The sequence below is a fragment of the Trachinotus anak genome, unplaced genomic scaffold (assembly GCF_046630095.1).
Source record: "Trachinotus anak isolate AG129_WGS33_773 ecotype Australia unplaced genomic scaffold, CSIRO_AGI_Tana_v1 ptg000009l, whole genome shotgun sequence".
In the NCBI taxonomy this organism is placed as follows: Eukaryota; Metazoa; Chordata; class Actinopteri; order Carangiformes; family Carangidae; genus Trachinotus; species Trachinotus anak.
The window spans coordinates 7,766,556-7,788,462 of NW_027273860.1; the positions used below are offsets into that span (position 1 = coordinate 7,766,556).

Sequence of the window (21,907 nt, forward strand, 5' to 3'; positions counted from 1 at the left end):
GTTTACATGTCTCTTCGGCATATTACATTTGTGACTTTATGTAATATTTTTAAAACGAATTATAGCTTAAAGTAACTATAATAAAACTTTTGGACACACAGCCTCTGCTCTCCCTGCAATTCCTCACACACTATAATTGATCGCTGCAGCCCACAGAGGACAGTTAAGCATCATAGTCGGCTGCTGGATAAGGTTTATCAGCTGACTGAGCCACTCGTCCTCCAAAAAGATCAAAAAGCAATCAGGGACCAATACCTCAGTGGTGGAAACAAAAGAAGAGGAGGCAGACACAGAAACACACACAGCCATAAAAACAACAGGGAGTAAAGGCACAGTTCAGCAGCAGATATGGCAACAACAGTTATTGGCCGCCACAGCAGTGAAAGGCAGGGACCTACCCTGGTTGTCTCTGAGATGCAGAGCGATCTTTGTATCATCTGTGTGGAGACAAAGAAAGAAAGAAACATGAGCATCAGACATAATGATCAATATTTCTCTTTGTAGTTTGTTTTTGAAGCTCTGACAATATAAACAACCCCCCAAACGTCCCAAATGAGATTAGGCTTCTTTCATTAGTGAACCATCTTCCTTTCAAGATGAAATTCACTATACTTAAGATCTGATTAAAAATGTATGTTTTGAATATAATGGTTCAGCATGCATAATTCAACACATAAAAGCAGTCTGGGGTTAACTATACATGTGAAATATGGAAATGTAGCATGACCCACTTCTCCTCGAAGGGTAGCAGGCATTTACACACACCGTAGGATTCACATTATGCAAATTCAGCACATACACCACCAGATATATTTCACTGAATGATTTAATTCAAAAGGATTTTCTGTTGCAGATTTCAAAAGAGTGAATGCATCCACATTTTGGGGTCGAAAAATGAATCATTAAATGAGATACAGCACTGTAAGAGACCGCAAAAAAATTTAGTCCGAGTCAATACCACACTGGAGTGAGGGTCAAGGAAAAAAAGCACTAAAATTCTGTTGTACCAGGGTGTCTATCTATATCTGATTATTTCACACAAATGCCTGTATTTGGATTTATACTGGGAGTGAACAGAATTCATCTAGGCAGCTTCATTACATACATATACTGTATGTATTAGTTAGGGTGCTCATGAATTTTGCAAAATAAGGTATTTTAACAATGCACCTAAATTATACAAATATTAAATCATGAATTCATCATTGAACCACAACAACAACAAGAAGAACAACAAAAAGTAAATGTATGTATAAATAAAAAGCCATGTGACTTGTATGTAAGATTGTGTTTATAATGGAAACAGGCCCAGATGAATTTAGAGTTGGTCTGAAAGGTATAAAAAAATCTTTTTCTAAATGGAGATTGTCCATGCAAAGGAAAAGGTCAAGATGAAAATAAAAATGGGAGGGCTGCTATAAAAATCTACAAAGCTCTCTTGCCCTTTTGGGATTCATGGTCCATAACTTCAAGCAAATAACGTTGGCTGAGGCCAAATGTCCATCCTCCATATCTGCAGTCTGAGCCCTCGCAGACTTTTGTCATAACTACAGTGACATGTTGTTCACTGTCATCACGTCAAGACTGCTGGACCACGGGGGGTGAAATTTACTGAGAGACGGGTCCTCGTGTGTTTCTAAATACTACACCTCTCTGGAACTTTATAATTTTCATGAAGGCAGGATTTATTGGAGGTCTGTTGTATTAGACAGCATTAGCTTTAGCTTTAGCTAGGTCTAGCTAAATAATAAACTGGCAGCAGGCATATGAAGTTCAGTCCATGTCAACAGAGTGAGAGAGGGCAGCTAAAATTTCCATGTTGGGTTTTCCCCCCACCCACACATTTCTCTTTCCCAGTTTGTCTCTTTTATTTTAACTTCCTCGTCCAGCTGCAGGTTGTGAGCAGGAGCATGAGCCTCCCAGCCTGCACTGTAACCTGAACTTTGACCCCTGCAGCTGAAGAGACCGGCGAATGTTGGGAAAACTGATCCTCTGTACATGTCAGACAGTCAGAAGACTTTCTCTGTGTTGACTTCACAACAAATACCACAGCATGACCCCTTGACCTCCATGATACTACCACACACACAGACCAAACACATTCCCCTGCTCTCCTTTTGGTTCTCTCGCCACGCCCTGGTTTGATCTGTAGGACCACTCGTCATGCAGGTTTCACAGTCCTCCCTGAACTCACTGCATCCATCCTAAACCCATCGAGCACGACCAACTGCAATGGAGTGTCCATTTAAATTCAGCTCCCACAATGGAGGAGCGACAGAGAAAAGCTTGGCTACTGCCTCAGTAAGTGATGAAAGTAAATACCTTTTAGTGAAGATGAAATAATGGAGAGCCCAGGCCTGAATGTAGGAAGCTTTAAAAAGCTCAACAATAGATGAAAAATAACATCAACCAGATAGGAGCAGTGCAGGATAACACTGCAGACGCTGCACTCTTGCACTCTTTAAAACTTGAGATTTAGTAAGTAAGCAAATTTAATAGCACTTTTCAGAACAGTAGCTACAAAATGCTTCACAGAGAGAGTCAAGGTGAGTGGGTAAAAAAGCAAGGAAACAGAAGAGATGGACTGGATGAGAAAAACAGGGACACACACTTACAAAGCAAAAAAAGAGTGGAGTTATCTCATCAAGAAATTGCCAGAGGAAAAAAGCTAGTTTTACTCAAGTGTTAAAAAATGTGCACATATGGTTTTTCAAGGACTTTGAGGGAGCCTGTTCCAAAGTCAAGCAGCAACAACCCAAAAGTACTATCCCCTTCAATTTTTGTTTTGAATTCAGCACATCCAAGGTCAAAGTCTTGATCTTGAAAGCTTTGACCTTGGAGTGAAACGTCCTTTAAGCGAGCTTTCAACATGGATTGTTTGCAATGTGTCCTGAGCCAAAACACTGAGTGATATTGTTTTAACCATCATAACCACAGACTGGGCTCTTGTTCCATTCCAACACCCCTTTAAGGATTAAGTCTGGTGAAGTTCTGTGTTTCTTATCGTCAATAAATCCTGTGAAAAGACTAAAACCATGATGAGCTAATCATACTAACAAGTATTGTCTGTGTATCCAAAGTCTGATATATCTTCTTCCTCTGTGCCATAGAGCTCCAGTGGTGTCCAGAAATATAGAACAACAGCAGTGTACTTCTCATATTATCAATAAGAAATTCTAGCCAATTCTAACACTTGCACATATTCATGCATTTTACCATTTTTGCAATAACATATTTATCTTTGTTTACCCAGTATGTTTTTTATTTAATACTGCATGTTTTTTTTACTTATTTGTAAGCAAGCCAGAGACATGATTTCATTGCTTTTTGATAGCAAGCAGAATATCTCTGAAACTGAATATATGAAATCTGTCAGATACACAGATATACACTGAAATATACTCCCACATAGATGGGGTCTCCTGTTCTTACAAAGATGCAGTAAATTCATACATCTTAGGATAACAGTGGACGTCTGACATGATTGGTTGTCCAGGGCAACACAAACAGTTACAAGAAGACTCAGTGGAAAAGACACTGCATACAGCACAGTGTGCTCTTTTAGTATTGATCATATAAACAGTGTGTGATATGTATGTTGACACAGTGACACGATGTTACCTGAAACTTATGACTTATCATTTTGATACAATAGCATCACATCTGGAGTTGATTGAGATAAATCCCGTTTCATTATATAAAGTGCTCAAGAAAGCTATAAAAAGGGAAATGAGTTGAAAATTGGCACAATAAATTCAGCCAGCTCATAACATTCACTTCTCTAGAGACAGAAAAAAACAGAAGTAAACAAACTGTGCAGGACACCTTGGCCATTGTCCCATCACCAGCAAAAAATGCTGTATGCGTCTTTTCAAAGAGGATTTGCATTAGATAAGTCTGAGATTATGATGCAGTGTGGTTTGGGTTGGTCACCCGCTGGGGTGCAGCGAATCATGTGCTCAGTACTTTACACTGCAATATCGGAAGAGTGTGACTTACCTGACCTTTGCTGTGTAATACTGACAGGAAGAGAAACTGAACACTTTTTACACAATTAAAAAGAAGAAGGGAAGCACATGATGACTGACACATGAAAAATGTTATCTTTGGATATGTATCTAAGAATATTGTATTATTATGTTTCCTTGTCACGCAAGATTTGTAGGCAAATTTGAGGAATATGTACATCTTAGTTTCTTGAGTTAGCATCATTTAATATTTTCCCTACAACATTTGTTGAAATGACTGTAACTTAACAATGTCTCTCGATACTTTCCAATTTTCCAATTACTCTGTCTGGGGCATTCAGCCCAAAGTCCACTTATTCCTAGTGTAGAGGCAGAACTTTAAACACAGGACACAAATACAGAGTTTTATGTTTGAAAAAGGAAAATACTTTTCTAGAAGCTGAGCACTGTAGCTTTGATCAAATGTTACTCGAACAGGAGCAATCGGTTGCAACGGGTCAGTGTATGTAGGGCTGCCTTAAAATAAACTGCAGCGCCCATTTTTATCGTCTACAAACAACTATTCATTTGTGACTTGGCAGAATTGACTTTATGACCAGTTTGCTGCTAACACAGCTAGCTTTCTGAGGCTAATGTGTTGCTAATACAACACCTTAAGTACTGTTGGGTGTATTTGACTCATTTTACTTTACTATTGATTATATGTTTACTACATCAATTATTGTGCTATTCTGCACTTTCTGTGACCACTTGCTGTCTTCAACCCATATTCATCCTGCTGCACAGGAATATATTCATGTCTAAGTGAACAACTATTATATACATGTTCTATGTATCTGTATATTTCCACTTCAGAAACTTAAGGGGAAACATTGGGGATCATTTGCACAAGTCTCCCTTCTTTTGATTCTATGTTTAACCAGAATATTAACTTTATTTTGCCTCTGTTCACTGTATTAAATTTCTCCTTTTTCCAAAAAAGACAGTCATGGGACCGAACTACAAAAGAAACCTCATATGTAAAATAAGACCTTGAAGGAGAGAGAGAGTCAGGTAATAACAAGGAACAGCTTTAAGAAAGCCTCAGTATCTGGATCAGATCGAGCCCATCTCACTAACCTCTAAAATGATTGTACTTTCCACTTACTGAGACAAAAGCCAGCAGTCAGTCTGATTTCATTTATCCCTCAAAAAAAAAAAAGAAAATTGGCCTCCCCCTCAACTATTAAAGGCAATGCCTCAAAATTAACCTGAAAACTGGTTAAGGAGAAAAACAGTAAAACGCCAGCAGATCCATCATCAGTAAAGGACGTCTTTTGGAATATAACCATTCTGGAAACAAAGATTGACGGCCAGCCAGCAGAGCTGAATGATATGATCACAGGTTGTGGGTGTATCTATTTTGGACTGGAAAGCTTTGTCCTAATTCAATCTGTATTGTTTAAAAGTTGGTACAAACACAGCTGCTGCTGCGCCTTGCTCCACTGCCTGCCATCTGGAATGAATTTTTTTTTTTTTAAATCTAAAGTAGAGAGCAGCTCTCCAAAAGAGAGAAGTGTCTTGTGCGTGTTGTAAAAGAGGAAACACGTCAATACCAATAAAGAACAGTTCCAGCAAATGCACTTCATTTAACATCCTGCCAGAAAAAAACATCCATCACCAGCTGAAGGAAAAGCTCTGGGTGCTGCAGCGTGGCCTTGTTCAAGCTCAGTTTGCCACTTTACCTTCAGTGGGGACACTGGTGGGAGGGTGGGAGGTGGAGGGTGTGTCCCTGCCTGCAGTGGCCTCTTTGCTCTTGGATGTTGTTTTGGCGACAACGGTGGTGGTGAAGGGGTACAGGTACGTAGTGTCAATGATGTCACACATCTTGTCCTTGGTCTGAAAGATGACAAATGTTGTCATGGCTGTGTGCACTGTTTCAAGACGAAAACTAATGTGTGACAGAGTACGCGTCAGCAAAAAGCATTCATCATCCAGGAAGCTCCAAACACACACACATACACACACACACACACACACACACACACACACACACACACACACATTCACCTCATCTGGGCAGCTGTTATCCACCCAATCTTGCCGATGGCGGTCAAAGCCACTGGAACATCTGGGGGCAGAGGGAAAATCAGTCAAATAGTGTGTCTGTCTAATAGTTGTTGACAAAGCTGCAATAAATTATTATTTTGATTGCTGATTGATCTATCGAGTATATTTTTCAATCAATAATCTAGTCTATAAAGCCACAGAAAAAACATGTCACTGTTCCTCAGAGCCCATGGTGACATCTTCAACCCTCTTGTTTTGTCTGACCAACACTGGGACCATTGTTGCAGAGTGATTTTCTATAAAACTGTTGCAGCTCTAGTCTGAGATATTTCAATCTGCACCAAAATTATTATTTTTTTGGGCTTTTAATGCCTTTATTAGATAGGTATAGCGAGAGAGTGACAGGAAAGTTGGGGAGAGAGAGAGGGAATGACATGCAGCAAAGGGCCGCGGGTCAGATTCGAACCCTGGCCCACTGTTGTTAGGACAAAGTCTTAATGGTTTGCACTCTACCAGTTGAGCCACCCCCTGCACCAAACTTTAGGACCAACAGTCCGAATGGGCACTGCCATCTCTATACTCACACCACCAGCACGGCTAACAAAGAATAGTCCAAATTAAAGGGACTTTTAGTCTGTAATATGGGCCCAGCTCTAAAAATGTGAGATCTCACATTGCCAGTGATACAACCAATAGCATCTTTTTGTTAGACCATCCTTGCCTGGTAAAGTCTCCAAGTCTCCACACACCAACTTTATAATACAGGGTTGCTTTTCTAAAATAATTTTTTGACTGTAGTTTTATTCGGCAGTGGTCAGCTGAGTCCTCCGTTGTAATCAAATTGGAGATGCAGCTATCACAGTATCTGGTATGCATTATAACAGGCTTTCTGTTGATGTCTCAGGCTGAAGCAGTGATTTTCTGAAACTTAAGGAAGCTTCTCCAGAGCCACAGCATACAACAGTTTTCACAAGTTTAGTAGCATTAGTAGTAAACTGATCTTGAGGTGCAAAAAGGGCCCTTTAACAAATGTGAGGTGTAATTTCACCCATCCTCATTGCAGTTGCATATATGACTTCTTATGTTATATAACAACATATTTCAGCTTTTTCTTCTCTTACTCAAGCTGAGAAGCAAACATCTGCACCTCCAACTCCCCACCTCCCTCTGAGGAGTGTAAGGAGGGAGCGGCGGCTTTGCACAGTATGAAGATGTAGGATATGTGTGGGGGAAGTTCAACGGGTCATGGGGCCATCGGATAAAGGGTGCAGTTGTGTATCATGGCCTGAGACTTCTAATACCTGAAAAGGCAGACAGTAATTGAGAAGGCAGCAACTAATCCTCCATGCTGTAAATGGAACAAAATTAAAACTCACCCACTGGTGAACTCACCATTGTTCTGTATGTCTAGGCCCTTTGCCACAGTATCCTGGCTGGAAGGACAAGTTAGTATGCAAAGCAGCAAACCCACTCGCAAATAAAGTGAATTTTAAAAGCTTTGGTGCTCTGTAAATCATTTCTCACTGTGAGAGGGAGATGTATAGGAAAATGTACACAAATAAAAACAACCCATGGCTGACTCACAATGTGCTCTGTGCTGCAAGGACAATATGAGTCCAGTAGAGTCTTAGACACCTCCAGTAGGCCCCATTTCTCTAGAGAACATATTGTTATGGTAATGACTTTATGTGAAGGAGTCCATTTTCATCTTTCTACTTCTCTAATCATCCCATTCCTTTTACTTCCACCCCGAAAAATTCAGCCTCATCTGTTCAATCAGCCGAGACAGATTCCTCCGCTTAATCCTCCGCTGACTGCTCTCCCCCCAAGAGAGAGGTGAGGGAAGCAGAATGAGATGCAATATTACCGATGGGTCCTGGTCTAACCTGTCCCTATTGGGAGCTTGTGTTTTGTTTCCTCTCAATGGCATCCATCTCAGCTCTTTGCCATAATGCAGTGAGCCACAGAGCTTTTAATTAGAAATGGGTTGAAGGGCTTCATTTGAATATAAATGAGCCCATGAGGGAAAATATTTCTCTTCAGGTTTCCCACATGCGCAGCAGGATGGACAGAGTGCATTACCGGGTTTCAGTCCCACTTCATGAGACGCCAGCAAGACAAACAAGCAGTTATTCCTGTTACATGGTTTGCAGTGGAAAAAAGGAACCTTGTGCACTTACTATAGTATTGTACTTAAAGTTGAATTCCTTCATTTTTTTAATACTCTATCTATTTTTTTCTGCACAACTCTCCTATAGATGCATCACAGCTGTATTAAATCACTGCTAATGCAAAATGATCAACCTTACTGCTGCAGCTTTGAACAAAAATGACTTCAGTTGCTAAAATACTGAGCAGCTTTTATTGTGAAGCTGTCATGAAACAAGACAACGGTCATTTTCTGGATTTTTTTTGTCGGTATATAATTTTTTTTTTTTAATGGAACGAGATGGAGCAGCCAGCATGAGCTACAGGATGAAGAATTTGAAGAGGCCGACACACCTCCAACTCCTCAGCGAGATAACCAGCTGCTGTGCAGGAAACTACTCACGTCATGTGCGGCATGAAATCAGATCGCAGTTGTAATTATTTTTGACTGACAGCTGCGCTGTAAACAGATACACAAGCTAGTCTTCTGTTTTTTTGATAAAGCAGCTGCTCAAGTAGCACTTCCTGTAGAATTAAACTGCATTTGCTGTTGCTGAATCAACCAAATCACCATTTTATCGAGTCATTTTAGTCTGAAATGGAGTCAAGTTTTACTTTCTTATTCTAAGTGAAATAAATCTGCTGGTGTAGTAAGAAACATTGCCACCTGTTTTAAGATCAAGACTTATTTCTATATAATTTCTTAAACAAGTGGATTTTAAAATAAATAAATTATAATATAATTTAAAAATTAAATTATACAACACAATGAAATTGGCCAATCAGCTTTTACTTTTACATTTGTTCTTTTTGTACATTTTGCTGATGACATTTCTGGTCTTTTACTTAAATAAGACATTGAATGCAGAACTTTTGGATGTAACAAAGTATTTTACACAGTTGTATTCCCACATTTACACAAGAAAAGATCTGGATATTTCTCCCAATGCCGATAGTTTAGTAGATTTGTGAGCCTGTGATCGCGTCATTTCTCAACATAAAGGATGCAATAACAGTTAGCTGGAAGACTAAGACACATTAAAACTCTAGATTCATCTCCTTAACAGCCATTAATTTTTCCATGAGCTGAATTTGCGATGCTCACCAGCTGCGTGTTTTAGGTGAACAAATCCCTGCATTACCTCCAAACACATCAGTGTTAGGCTGAACAGGCACTTATGGTGCACTGTGAGTCCACTTGGACGTCTGTCATGCTTCATTAACCCGACTCAGCTGCACACATCAGCCACAGCAAAGTGATTCAGTTCATAACTTAGCATGAGAGAGGCGCTGTGCTCTCACCTTCCCAACACTTTACATAGTTCATTAAGGTTGTTCTCTTTAAATGTCAGCGCCTTTCATTAACCCCGGAGCCACTGAGGCCGCCACGGTTTTTAATTAGCGTGTGTTTAAAGCATGTTTGCCTTTTTCAAAGGAAGTGTCTGAAGGATACAAAGGGCAGAGCAGTGCTGAACAGACAGATATTAACACAGTTAGAAAGCTAATTAAAACGCAGCTTAATGAGATCAGTGCTACAGGCGTACAGTATCTCTCCACAGCGTCCATAAATTGCTGTGAGGAAAAACACATCTTCATGTGGCTGTACTGTAAATGAGTTTGTCTCTGTCAAAGGAAGAATTTAAGATGCAGAGCAGAGGGAGAGTCAAATCCAAAACCCCATGTAAGTCCTAAATAACTAATCTCCACGGACAGAGAAGAAGTGCTGCACATTTCTCCAGTCAACCACGTTACTCACAGAATGAATGATGAGTCCAAAATAAAAGAGTGGCAGATTAATATTTGATGCAAAAGGCGTTCAAATGCAGCCACGTCGCCAACAAAGAGATAATGGCTTCTCCGAGTCAGACTGAATAAACCCAGACAACAACCTCCCAAAAAACATTTTCAGCAAATAATGGCTAGACACTTATCAGGGCAGTAAACATCTGTTGGCTTCCAAGTGGAGACTTTCTTAACTTGTATGGATAATAACACAGCCCTGCTATCTCTCCATAATGTATTCCTCTCTCTGCCTTTTTAACTCAAACTTTTCTACCCGCTGAAACAAAACCCACCACTGTTCACATTTCAGCTGTCAGGAAATTCTAGGGGGCAACACTAACACTTCTTTAGCAGCTCAAATATTTACTTTAGTTTGAAGTGCAGGGAGAAATGAAGGATAAGATAAAAAGGAGACCAGAGGTTGACAGAGCAGGTGTGAGTTGAATGAATGTTAGAATAAGCTGCTGTAGAGTGTGAGTAGCAGTACTACTACTTTCCCATTCACTTAATAGACTAAAAAATGAATCATCATCATACTGTATATATGAAATGTCTGCAGACTGTCTGCACCACAGCAGGGTGTTGTTTTAGCTGAAAATATGCAAAATCAGACCCTCTAAATTTGAGGGGTTAATCCTGAGAATTTCTGTTGTTGCATGCCAAGCATGTTAGTTCAGTGTCCACAAATTCCTTGATTAAAAAGTTAATAACCAAATAACCAAGCAAAGCAGACACAAACTACTTTGGTGAAAAATATGCAGCTAAGCAGTAACAGTGGATGCAACATTGGCAACTAATATAATAAATTGATCTTTTCAGCAATTTTACAACCAAAAATGCCTGAAATTCTTTGATTTGATCAGATTTGCTGGTTTTCTCGAACCTGATGCAGCAGATCATTTGTTACATAGAATCGTCTTGGAAGGCTTTGTTGGACATTATTCAGAAAAAGAGAAAAAATAATTGGTAGATGATTGGGTGAAACATCTGTCTATCATCTTCTATCAAGAGCTAACTTCTACCAATCGGATTCTGCATCCTTCCCATTTTTTTCACTACCAGCAGAGCCAGATGGTAAGTCAAACTCACCGGGAGAAGAACGAAAACATATCTTCCATCAAGAAAAGCCTTCAGTGCCTTTCTTTGATCTTCTTTCCATATAGAAATCGCTGCAGTTCTGATATAACTGAGGCTATAGCAGCATCTACACTAACCACTTTGGGAGCCACCATTGTTGTAGTTCTCGCTGTTGTCAAACCTAAGACACCCCATAGCTGACAGTAGTTCATCCCTGATTGGTCCAAACCACTGTGGTTATGCAAAAAACCAATGGCCTGGAGGCTGGCAAGATGGATTCATGCTTGCAAGAAATCCTACTTTATATTCCTGATTTGTAAACTGCACGATTAGTTTTTGGACTGTCTGTCAGACAAGTTATCTCAAGATGTCATGTTGGGCTCTGGGAAACTGTGATTTTTCATATTCTAAATCATTAATTAAAAAATAATCTGCAGATTAGTCAATAATGACGATAATCATTAGTTTAGAACCAGTGAGAATGTGTTGGTAGGGGAGAAGTAAGAGGAGTTAAAGTGTCTATATATCCAACCTGTTGAGGCGATGACACCAGCTGCAGTTGAAGTTGATCTGTGAGGAGATGCAGGTGCTGCAGCTGGTGAACTGGAGACAGGCTGGAGAAGGGAAAGATCAAAACAGGTCAAACATGCTATGTACTCAATAACGTCACGGACATACAGCAGAGGTCCTGTCTGCTGGAAAGTCTCATAATGATAAGGAATTGACCAAATAACACTGAGATCCCCATGCTGTGGACAGTGTTATGACTGTGCCAACAGATTTTACAATAAATTCTCCTTACTGGGTAGAGGCATCATTTCCACAGCTGTGGAATTGGTGATCTTTGTCTTTGTCAGCTCCACACGGTGATATTCATAGATTGTCCTCCGTCTCACGTCTGTAATTTGGAGAAAGAAGGGGGCAGAGTGAGAGCGCGAACAAACCATCACACATCTTCCACCAAGAGATAAAAACTGGGACAAGTGGTCCCTGAATAGGAGAGGAGAGAGAGCGGGAGGCAGAATCGGGTCATATGGGATGCTACCACAGCACTTTATTTCTCCCCTCTCTTTGTGCCCATGTGTCAGCCAATGACTTGGCAATGGACAGTGGCAATTTCCCCTGGGAGCTGATATCAATCAGCCCCTGTTGAAAGGCAGCCTTCTCAGTCATGTGTAGCAGCAAGTCATCAGCTGGGGCAAGATGGAGCGATTGATTAGATACATCATTGACTCTTATTGCTTTCTGGCCCTCATATGGGCCAGAGTAAAATGGGCTGCTTGCTTTTGCTGGTTATGCATCTTCAGTGCCGTCAGTGGAAATAGAAAAAGAGGAGTATGAAATACATCCTTTGTTAAAGTCAAAAAGGGTCTTCCAGTGCATAATGTTTTAACAGACAGATAATAATTCCTCTGTGCTGTTGATATAGTGGTTAATTTAAACTGTGATTGGATTTTTATGTGACTTTCTATACAGGAGTTCTAGGAATGAATCTGTAAATCTGCAGAATAAGAGACTGTGTTGCACTGCAACGTGCAGCATGACATTGCTCAATACATGGCATCTCTTATAGCACTTGTATTTGCTCGACCAATGAGCTACAAAATTGAAATTCAATACACCAGACTATGGCTGTGCAACATATACAGCCAGAAGTGACTTTAAATTCTCATTCATCATATAATATTACCATCTGGTGAAACAGTTTTAAAGTTAAAGGAACAGCTGCACATTTATGGCACAGTCACACAAGAAGATCAACACCACTCTGACATCTTTCAGTTAAATATGAAGCCACAGCAAGGAGAAAATTAGTTTAGCTTAGCATACAGACTGAAAACTGAGGAAAACAGCCAGCCTGGGAGTGACAAAAGGTAAAAAGGCACTCCTTACACATCACATCTCATTTAATCTGTACAAAAGCTGAAGCATAACTATGACAAGTTGTAGTTAGAGGGGTTGAAGTGTTTAAGAGTGCTATCGGTCTTTAATTATTTTCGGTAACAAAAAGTATAAGAATAGTTTCCAAAATTATCAAATTAAACCTCTAAAACAATCTGAGGTTATTTTTCTGCCTGATTGATTAATTTTCGGTATAGGAGTTGTTGACTAAGCTGGCTCCAGCGTTGCCCTTATATGATGGGATGTTGTTTCCCTACAGACCTGCTGGGTTTGATTACACATAGGACAACTGATCAAAGCAGAAGATGTGAGCCAGCTCAGTCTAACCTCAGAATAAGACCACCCTTCCTTCCCTTCATCTCCTCCCCTGGTGACTGGCTTCCTCTTGCCTCTAGAAAAGAGATTATCAGGTTCCTAATGACATGGTGGGGGCCATAGGAAGGTCAGTTCCCCAGCCTAAGGCTGCTCATGTGTGGGCAGACCGTGCAGCCTCGCTGGCCTCTGGTTGTCAGGTGGAAAGAAGCTGCGAATAAAATCCAACAAAGCTGAGTCTTAGCCACAACAAAAACAACAACTTATGAGGATTTAGCTACCGGCCAATGATTCCATCAAACAGAAGCTGGTTTGCAAAAGTGTGTCATCAATTACACACAACAGGGTCACATATCATAACATCACATCCAGAGAGGATCCAGTACCACTCTCCTCAGCATGTACAGTATTGTATACATATCTCTGATGACATCGCAACAACATGCTGCCTCTTATTCCTGTTCACCCGTATCAAAGAGCTGCATGAAATGTGATGTCAAGCCATTGAGTTGAACACGGACTGTGAAATAATGGCAGGCTCACACTCTCCTCTCATCAGACAGACTCTCAACACTCTGGATCTTTGTAGCTTTACATAAAAATTTCCAAGGTGTTCAATCAACCTCTTTCACCTCATGATGACGCTTTTGACTCTTTGATATTTCCAATATATTATATCACAATGTTTCTTCTGTTGCAGCTGTGAGTCAAATTAAATTATTGAGGATTAAGCCCTAAAACCTACAAAGAAAAACAACCATATATTACACATATATAATCAACAGCTCCAGTCTTGGCAGCATCCAAGGAATGAAGATTATTCATCCAGGCAAAAGCAAGAAAGATATGAAAAAGGTTTTTTGGCTTCAATGTAAGAATAACTCACTGTGACTGATAATGTATAATCTAGCCTTGGGGAGGTAAATTAAAGCCTGGGTCGTCACACGTGCTTGTACCTGACCTGTTAATTACACACCCCGGCCACAAATCTTCTCTCTCATCTCTGTCTTAACTGGATGTGCTGTGGGCCTGCTCTGCCTCGAGGCAGTGTAAAATGTTTTATTTGAGCTTTTAATCTAAAGCGAAGCTACAGTGGGGTTAAAAAATGACCCTCTGGTTTCCATGGTTGCTATGCAGTAATTGGCTGCAGAGACACTTCACAGAGTTGGAACACTTCTTCATGGTACAGCCTGTAGCGACCATAGCTTTTCTATCTACTTTTCACTGTTAGGTTTCAGGCTAAATACACTTAACAGAACAACAAGGCAGAACTTCTATTCTTTACTTATTTTTTAGCTGAATAATATTTCTCTACAAGAACTGTCCCCTCAGCACCGTCTTTACCCACATTTCTACTGTATATGCTGAGTGCAAGAACAAAGAGGGACCTAAGGTCACACATTACAAACTGAACCTTCTGGTTGTGGGATCAGATGAAGTGTCTATGGAGAACTGAGCAGCAATGACATTGTACTTTTTCATTAAAACTGCTGATTCTTCATTTTTCTAAAGGTCAATCCCTATCCGTCTATGAGTACTCTCCCATTAAAGCGCCTTTCTCTATTATTTGCATCGATGTGATGAATATGATTATGAAACGCCTCTGATCTTACTTGCAGCATCCTTTGCTTTCTCCACACAGTTCATGGGGCACATCAAACCCTTTGGACTGACAGGATGCAAATACTGCCCTTTTCCTTCAGACGCTGACACGAACCTGTGCTCTTTACAAATATCACCTGCTTGTTGCACAGTGAGAAAACACAGCCTTGTTTGTAATAGCAGCTACAAGTGTTTGATTTTGTTTATGGTGACCAAAGGCAGCCTTAGCAGTTGACCATTCTCTAAACCCCTCCCCCCATGCAGAGAGTGTCCAATCATAGCTTAGCAACTGTGGTAATAGTAGGTTTGTCAGGCTTTGGATTTTTCAGCATGTCAAAGCAGTGTGGTAGGATGATACTGAATTTGGAGGATGAAAATACAAGAGCAAAGGTGTAAGGCACTGATTAAACAGTGTCTTTGTTAACTCCAACTAAATCTGCAGTTGTTAGCATCCCTGGCTAACTAACTTACTACCTGCAGTAGCTGTGAATGTGTCCTGGATGCTAGTAGAGTTTAGGCTAATGTTAGGTTTTACGGCTTGGGGGGAGATTTTACGACAGAAACCTTAGCCAGTATTAACCAAGGTAGCGTTATGTTTGCCAAACATGTTGGTTTAAGAGAGAAAAGGCTTTTAGGATGAGGACTGTTAAAGTGAAAACATACGGTTTGCAAAAATGAACAAGAATATGAGACGTGAAACATCTTAATAGGCTTACAATAGAATTTCATAAAACACTCATAATGCTATTAACAATAATAACTGCCCTCTATAATAATCATCAGATGTGAGGATGATGACTTTTTGCCTGAGACCTATTAGATATAGGCTCAGCCTATTAGCACAATATCATGCATGTAGCTGTTAAGTGCCTATTTAAGACCCTTTTAACCTGGTGTTTTATAACAACTCAATGAGAAACAATTAATAGTGAGTTTAAGACAGTGTTTTCAATCAACTGGATGTAATGTTAGTTTAATTGCTGGCTATAAATGAGAAGCTGTTTTTGTCTTCCTTTGTCTCAAGTCAAGGACCCAATATAACAGTATATCAAGTCGTAAATCTGCCCCCTGTTGTTGTTGTAAACTGCACAATAGGAGAAAGGTTGACAGGCTCAGGAAAGTGGCCCTGAGCAATCTCCACAAATGTTCACACTTTGGTTTAATGTGATACATAAATGAGGTCAGGCAATCATTATATTAACTGTATCTGAAGAAGGTCAGTTTCAGCTGTTTGATCTCTCCCCAAATGTGATTTTAGGTGTATTTAGCATTATAGTTTTTTGAGAAGTAGAATCAGTGTTGTGATAATTTCCGATGGATTATCAGAGCAGAGGAAAGGTCTGACAAGGATGAAGGATGAAGAGGAGAACGCACACTCCTCAGAGACATCATTCATGTTCAACACAACACCTCAGTCTCAACCCGCTTCCATTCAGGATTTCGTCACTCCACATCCAAGCAGCGGCACACACTGGTTTCATCATGCTGTGTCAGAGGCATCAAAGACAGCTTGGTTTATGAAGCCTAGGGGGAGTGTGCTAACAGGTTCAATATACAAAGCTGTCAGTGGGAACTGCAGCTTTCTTAAAGATATTTTGTAGAAAAAGCCTTTGGATAATGTCAGATACCAGTCCAAATAATCTGGAGAGCTGTTTTACTCTTAAGAAGAAAAAAAAAAAGAAAAAAGATATTAATTTTGACAAATGCATGCTATCCAAATTTCATGCATTCACTCAAAACTTTTTAAATTTTACTGAATAAATCACATTTGACATCTCTTTATTGTGGCAGGCTTTGAGTAAGAGTCCATGAAAGACAGGGAGTCTCTCTGTGGATACAAAGGTTTTATGTGTCTCTCCTTTGCTCACATTTGCTTTAAATTTAATGGGCCTAAATTGCAGTAACTCAAAAGCAAATAGGAGAGGCAGATCTGGAGCTGTGCCCACAGCTCTGCCTGCTGCCCACTGAGAGAGGTGGAGCAGTGCTGGAGAAGAGGTGGTGACAGCTGGAGCTACAGCACAACATGATGAGGCTGAACTCAGAGCTATGAGACACTGTTAAAGGTAAATAAAAGGTCGGTCTCCTAAATGATTTGGGAACATGATCATCTTCGGACATATAAGTATTTTAAAAATCTGACTGGATTGACCGTTCACTAAACCCTGTCCCCTTAGTTACTGTTGCTATGGTTATCAATACAATACGCAATCCTAACTATTCAAATATGGAGTGTCAGTCTTACAGCCCCTTGGACATTCTTTATGTGGAGAAATCCAAAACTCAACAGACCTATTGTGCCTGCCAATGGTTGCTGAACTATGACTGGACAATGGCCATTCTGTTTCTTGCATTTGGATTAATTTAGAATTTTTTCTTCTGGACTAGTGTGTACTTAAATCTAAAACAGTGTGTTTGAGACTCACTGGGTATCTGCTGGATCTTGTGGACCACCACAAAGGCATCAGACAGGCCCACCTTCACTGGGTGATTGACAGAGCTGATCTGTGACACCTCAACAGGGATCTGAAATAGAAGAAGGGAAAATCAATTACCAGCACCATGACGATCTGTCTGGGACAGGCTGAAAAATAGAAACAGGCCACACCATTCTGACAGCACCAACCATTCAACCAATTTATTACTATCTCCCACAGGGATCTGCTGAGGCACTGTGCATCTTAAGCAAGCATATGGATGTCTTTGTTGTTGTTGTTGTTGTTGTTGTGGGGTTAAACTCAGTGGCTTGGAAATAAATTCTTAAAGATAAAGTGAGATGAAGTCGACAGGCAGCTGCACTGAACAAGCCTTGACCAAGTTTCACGTAAAAAGTATATGCAGAATGTGCAATAGCTGGTAGGCTGCTCTTTTCAGGCCAATAATAGCAGTGTAATGAAACACTTATTAGAAAATCTAATCCAGCAGCTTTCAGATCAGCTCTTCTAATATGTGAAAATAACAAATTACCTTTAGCACAGTCTCTGCTAGAGATAATATTTCAATCCTTTATCTTCTCTCTGTTCAATTAAGTTGTTTTTCAATGCATTTCTGAAATCTGAAAATTAATTAGATACCACTGGGATAATACAATACTAATACAAAAATTCTCTATCATGCAGTGACCAAAGACTTGTAACATAATCCTAAACAGTGCTGCAACCAAATCAAATGGAAAAACAGTACGAGAACAATAAGTCGTCATAAAAGCCATTATTTTCTTATGTGGCCAACACTCTTCAGTATAATGACCAAATGAAAACATGTGAAAATGGGGCCCCTTTTTCTCAACTGTAAAGACAGGGGCTGTGGTGAGTGTTAGAAATGACAAAGACATATTAAAATGTCGGACAGAATTAGAAACAGAAGGGAAGCGGATTGTTAGAGCTGTGTGATTTGGGGACAAGAGGAAAGTGAGTCATGTTTTCTTATGACTACATTACAGCACTATGATGATGAATGAATGTCACTTTTCTATGAAATGTCCCAGTAAACCTCAAAAAAATCTAGTGTAGTTAGAGTTGTTTTATTGTAATGTAGAGTTTAAGTTTGCTAACTTTGTCTCAAGTATTATATAATAACTGCTTCTGGCAGTGATTTATGAACATGCTGCACACAATGAAAGTCTGAAGATGTGCTTGTGAGAGTTGTTATAGTTGGTTTTCCTCATTTTTGGATTTTTGTTTTTTTGCAGTTTGAAAATGCATATTTGGCACTAAAGTTCTGGCTTATACTGTATGCAGGGTGGGCATAGTTGGGTCAGAGAGAGTGTTAAAATCAGAAAGGGGAACGGACACAAAGTAAGAAATATACTGTGTTAGTCAATGACAGACTGAAGGAAAATAGTCGATGTAGAGAAATCTGGTTCCATGAATCAGTCCCGACCTCTTTGTATGCAAAGACGATCCTCCCAGTGTTGTGTAGCGTGGCCTGGAAGGTGAAACTCCCCAGGTTGTAGTTGTCCTGTAGGTGGACGTGGTCCCACTGCACCACCAGAGCAGTGCCTAAAACCAGAACCACAAACAAAAACACATATAGTTTATTACCACATGTAAGACAACATAAAACCACCAAAAGGAGAACACAAGTGTCACTGATATTTTCTGTCTCCATATAGCTGACACTTTTTATTTTTTTACACCGACTTGTTTTTCAGTGTTTTTGAAATAGTATCTCTGCTGTCTCAGATCGAGCGTGAAATGAACCGCTGACCGGTTATAGACTCCAAATAGGAAGACATCAAATGTAACAATCACATTTGTAAGGTGATATGTTTTTGAAGGATTATTTCCTGGCAGAGACTTTATTTCTCCCTGTGGGTGTGAGGTGATTGACACTGAAGTAGTGCGAGCACTTATTTGAAAACACTCCACTGGAACAGGATGAAACTGCCATAAAACTGAAACTTTTGACAAAACCAAATCAAGGTGTGGTGGTTGCTGTGACGGATTCTGTAGCTCTGGCAATTTTAACAACAGTAAAAAGTTTTTCATGCTGTGCAGGAGCGAGTAACAGCGCTGTGAATGATTTCTTCTTAAGGTATAGGAACTTCACTGGCTGAAAGCGATCACCACCACGGATGAATTAAAGCAGGAGGGCAACACCAACGTAAAGGGCCAGCACACCCATTTACATAAGACATATTTTTTCACCGCTAGTGGTATCTAGTCATACATATAGTTATGGTGTTATTTGCTCAGGATTTGATATTTCTGCTTCCATGTCAATATGATGTAAGTGAATGGAATTTAATTTACAGTGCTCACAGACTTAAAGGAGCTCTCTTCCGCCGACTGTGCCTGGAGTGGGTGGTGGTGATTGTTGCTTGACAAGAGCTTCAGCCATCGTTGTGTTTACAAATCAAGAGGTTATAATACGCCTTCAGGGCAGTTTGGAGGCTACAGCGAGTCGCTATTGGAAAGTGACAAGATGGGCCAGGGTAGCTGGTTAGCATGCTAACTTCAGTAGAGGAATTTATGTGATAGAGATAAAAGCTAGTGGCGTTGCTTTCCACCACTGGAGACAGCTCTTGGCGAGTAAAAGCATGAAGTTTGATGCCGGTGCTCAACGTTTCCTCTAGACTGGTAAGTAAACAGTTGTTATTGCTAACGTTGGCTATGTAGCAAAAGCAAAACTTACAACTGTGATTGGGTGAAATGACCCTTTAAACATGAGGCATCACCAACAGAAAGCCTCCGACACAAATGAGGAGTGGACTGCTTCTGAAAGGCAGACGGGCTATTTATCCCACTTGACCACATCAAGTCAAGTGATCATTAGGTGATGCCTTCATTTGGGGGATGTACTAAATTAGTGCCAGACTTCATCTCTACCCTCCAGACAGCGGGCCTCACATTACTTTTAACACTATTTTGATTTACAGTGAACTCTGGAGGACCTATTGATGTGAAAGCCATTCCCCCCTCAGAGCTCGTCATTTGGCTGTGCACCAGGGCAATAAAGGTTTGTTAACACAACTAATCAATTTTTCCGTCACATAGCCGGAGCTCTTCCACCCAAAGTAAAGACAAGAATTTAGCTTCTCTGCTGACAATTTGGAGAGCACAGGCATCTACATTTACAGGAAAGCTCATAATAAATTACATGTGGTGTATGTTACAGCCTCTGGCACCGGACATGCGTGTTTCATGTGTTAAAGAAGGAGGTTAGACAAGTTAGGGTCTGATCCGGCACTGATATTTAATATCATGTGACTAATATTATCACAACTTGGCAACTGTAGGGTCAAGGGCGGGAGATACAAGAAAAACAATTTTCAGTGTCTGGATGAAAAATGGGGAAAAAGAGATAGTATTGAAGAGTTGCTGTGTGATGCACTAAAGAAGAGGGAGTTTGAGAGAAAGGCAGTGAATAACAGAGAGAGGACAGAGTGCTAAATTGCTGCTAACTTATGGCACAGCAGGCTTACCCAGTCAGCAGAACTTAAGCCTAATACAAGTCTGCTTAAAATGCATTGAGTTCAGGAGTTGAGGCTGCCCTGCTATCTGGGGCTTCCTGGCTAAAAATACAGTGGGAGAGGAGGAGTGGAGGGAGCACACACTGGCCTTGTTTCTAATTCCACTTACAAGCTTAACATGCCATATGAACTCAAAACAAACAAAACAATTCATGTCCTATTACGCCAGCCCACCCTCGGCTGGGTGAAGTAGTTTTTAGTGTGGTTTACACCACATCCATTTTCTGAAGTTATTTCACTCTGTGCTAAGAATTACATTACTTTTTCATATTTTATTTAATTTCCCTTGGTATTTCTTACTATTGTATGCTTCCTAATGTATAAAAACTTGTTTCTGATGCACCATAGGCCTTTTTCACAGCAGAAATTTTGACTAGTCATAGTAGCAAAGCACAGGAGGAACAATGGCTTTGTTCTGTGTGGCCAAATTCACACTTGCCATTTCAAATGTCTCCAAAGTGTATCCAGATAAAATCCAATTGAGATTTACATATTGCTAAATTTATGTGATTCCTTTGTCCGGATCACAAATCTGATTGCGTCTGTTTTTCCCAGGCTACATGCACATCAGGGACGACGTCAGACACATGTACACCTTTTAAACCAAAAATTTACACCTGTGCTTTTTCTACTGTGACAGGAAGACATTTTAAGAGCTGCTGACAAAACACTTGCAATTAATCAGCGGATAATGGTTTAATAAATGCCTCATACTATGAAAGGAAGTTACAGAAGAGTTTTATAGTTGTGTTAAAATCTCAAAGCGTCAAATATGTTTTACAGCCTGTAAGTGGTATTTTTATCACAGTGCTGTCACTAGATCCCGCTGGCAACAACAGTCAAATTCACAGTCTGTCAGGTGTCGAAACACTTCACAACTCTATAATTGTGTGCTATCAAACTTCAGGACAGTTTTAAGACAGTGCTTGAGAAAGTCTTGTCCTAACCAATCGCGCCGTCTTTATTTAGCAGATTCTAATTAAAAAAACAGAAGTAAAAGTCCCGTCTTTGTGAAAATTGAACATCTAACAACAAAGCTTCACACTGTCCCTGTGAAGTTTCACACAACTTCCATCATCCTGTTTGTGTAACGAGA

The 21,907-nt window shown here is 40.1% G+C and overlaps 1 protein-coding gene across 3 annotated transcripts in view; it reads right to left on the bottom strand.

Moving 5' to 3' along the window:
• Positions 1–21,907, bottom strand: part of plxdc2b (plexin domain containing 2b) — a 92,917-nt gene that overhangs the window by 8,491 nt on the left and 62,519 nt on the right. For all 3 annotated transcript variants that reach the window (XM_071484972.1, XM_071484974.1, XM_071484973.1), the window contains exons 6-12: positions 18,720–18,838; positions 17,264–17,363; positions 11,827–11,922; positions 11,557–11,638; positions 6,018–6,078; positions 5,693–5,846; positions 399–437 (exon numbers count right to left, since the gene is read on the bottom strand). In XM_071484972.1, coding sequence (XP_071341073.1) covers positions 399–437; positions 5,693–5,846; positions 6,018–6,078; positions 11,557–11,638; positions 11,827–11,922; positions 17,264–17,363; positions 18,720–18,838 — 651 coding nt within the window. The remainder of the gene's footprint in view (positions 1–398; positions 438–5,692; positions 5,847–6,017; positions 6,079–11,556; positions 11,639–11,826; positions 11,923–17,263; positions 17,364–18,719; positions 18,839–21,907) is intronic.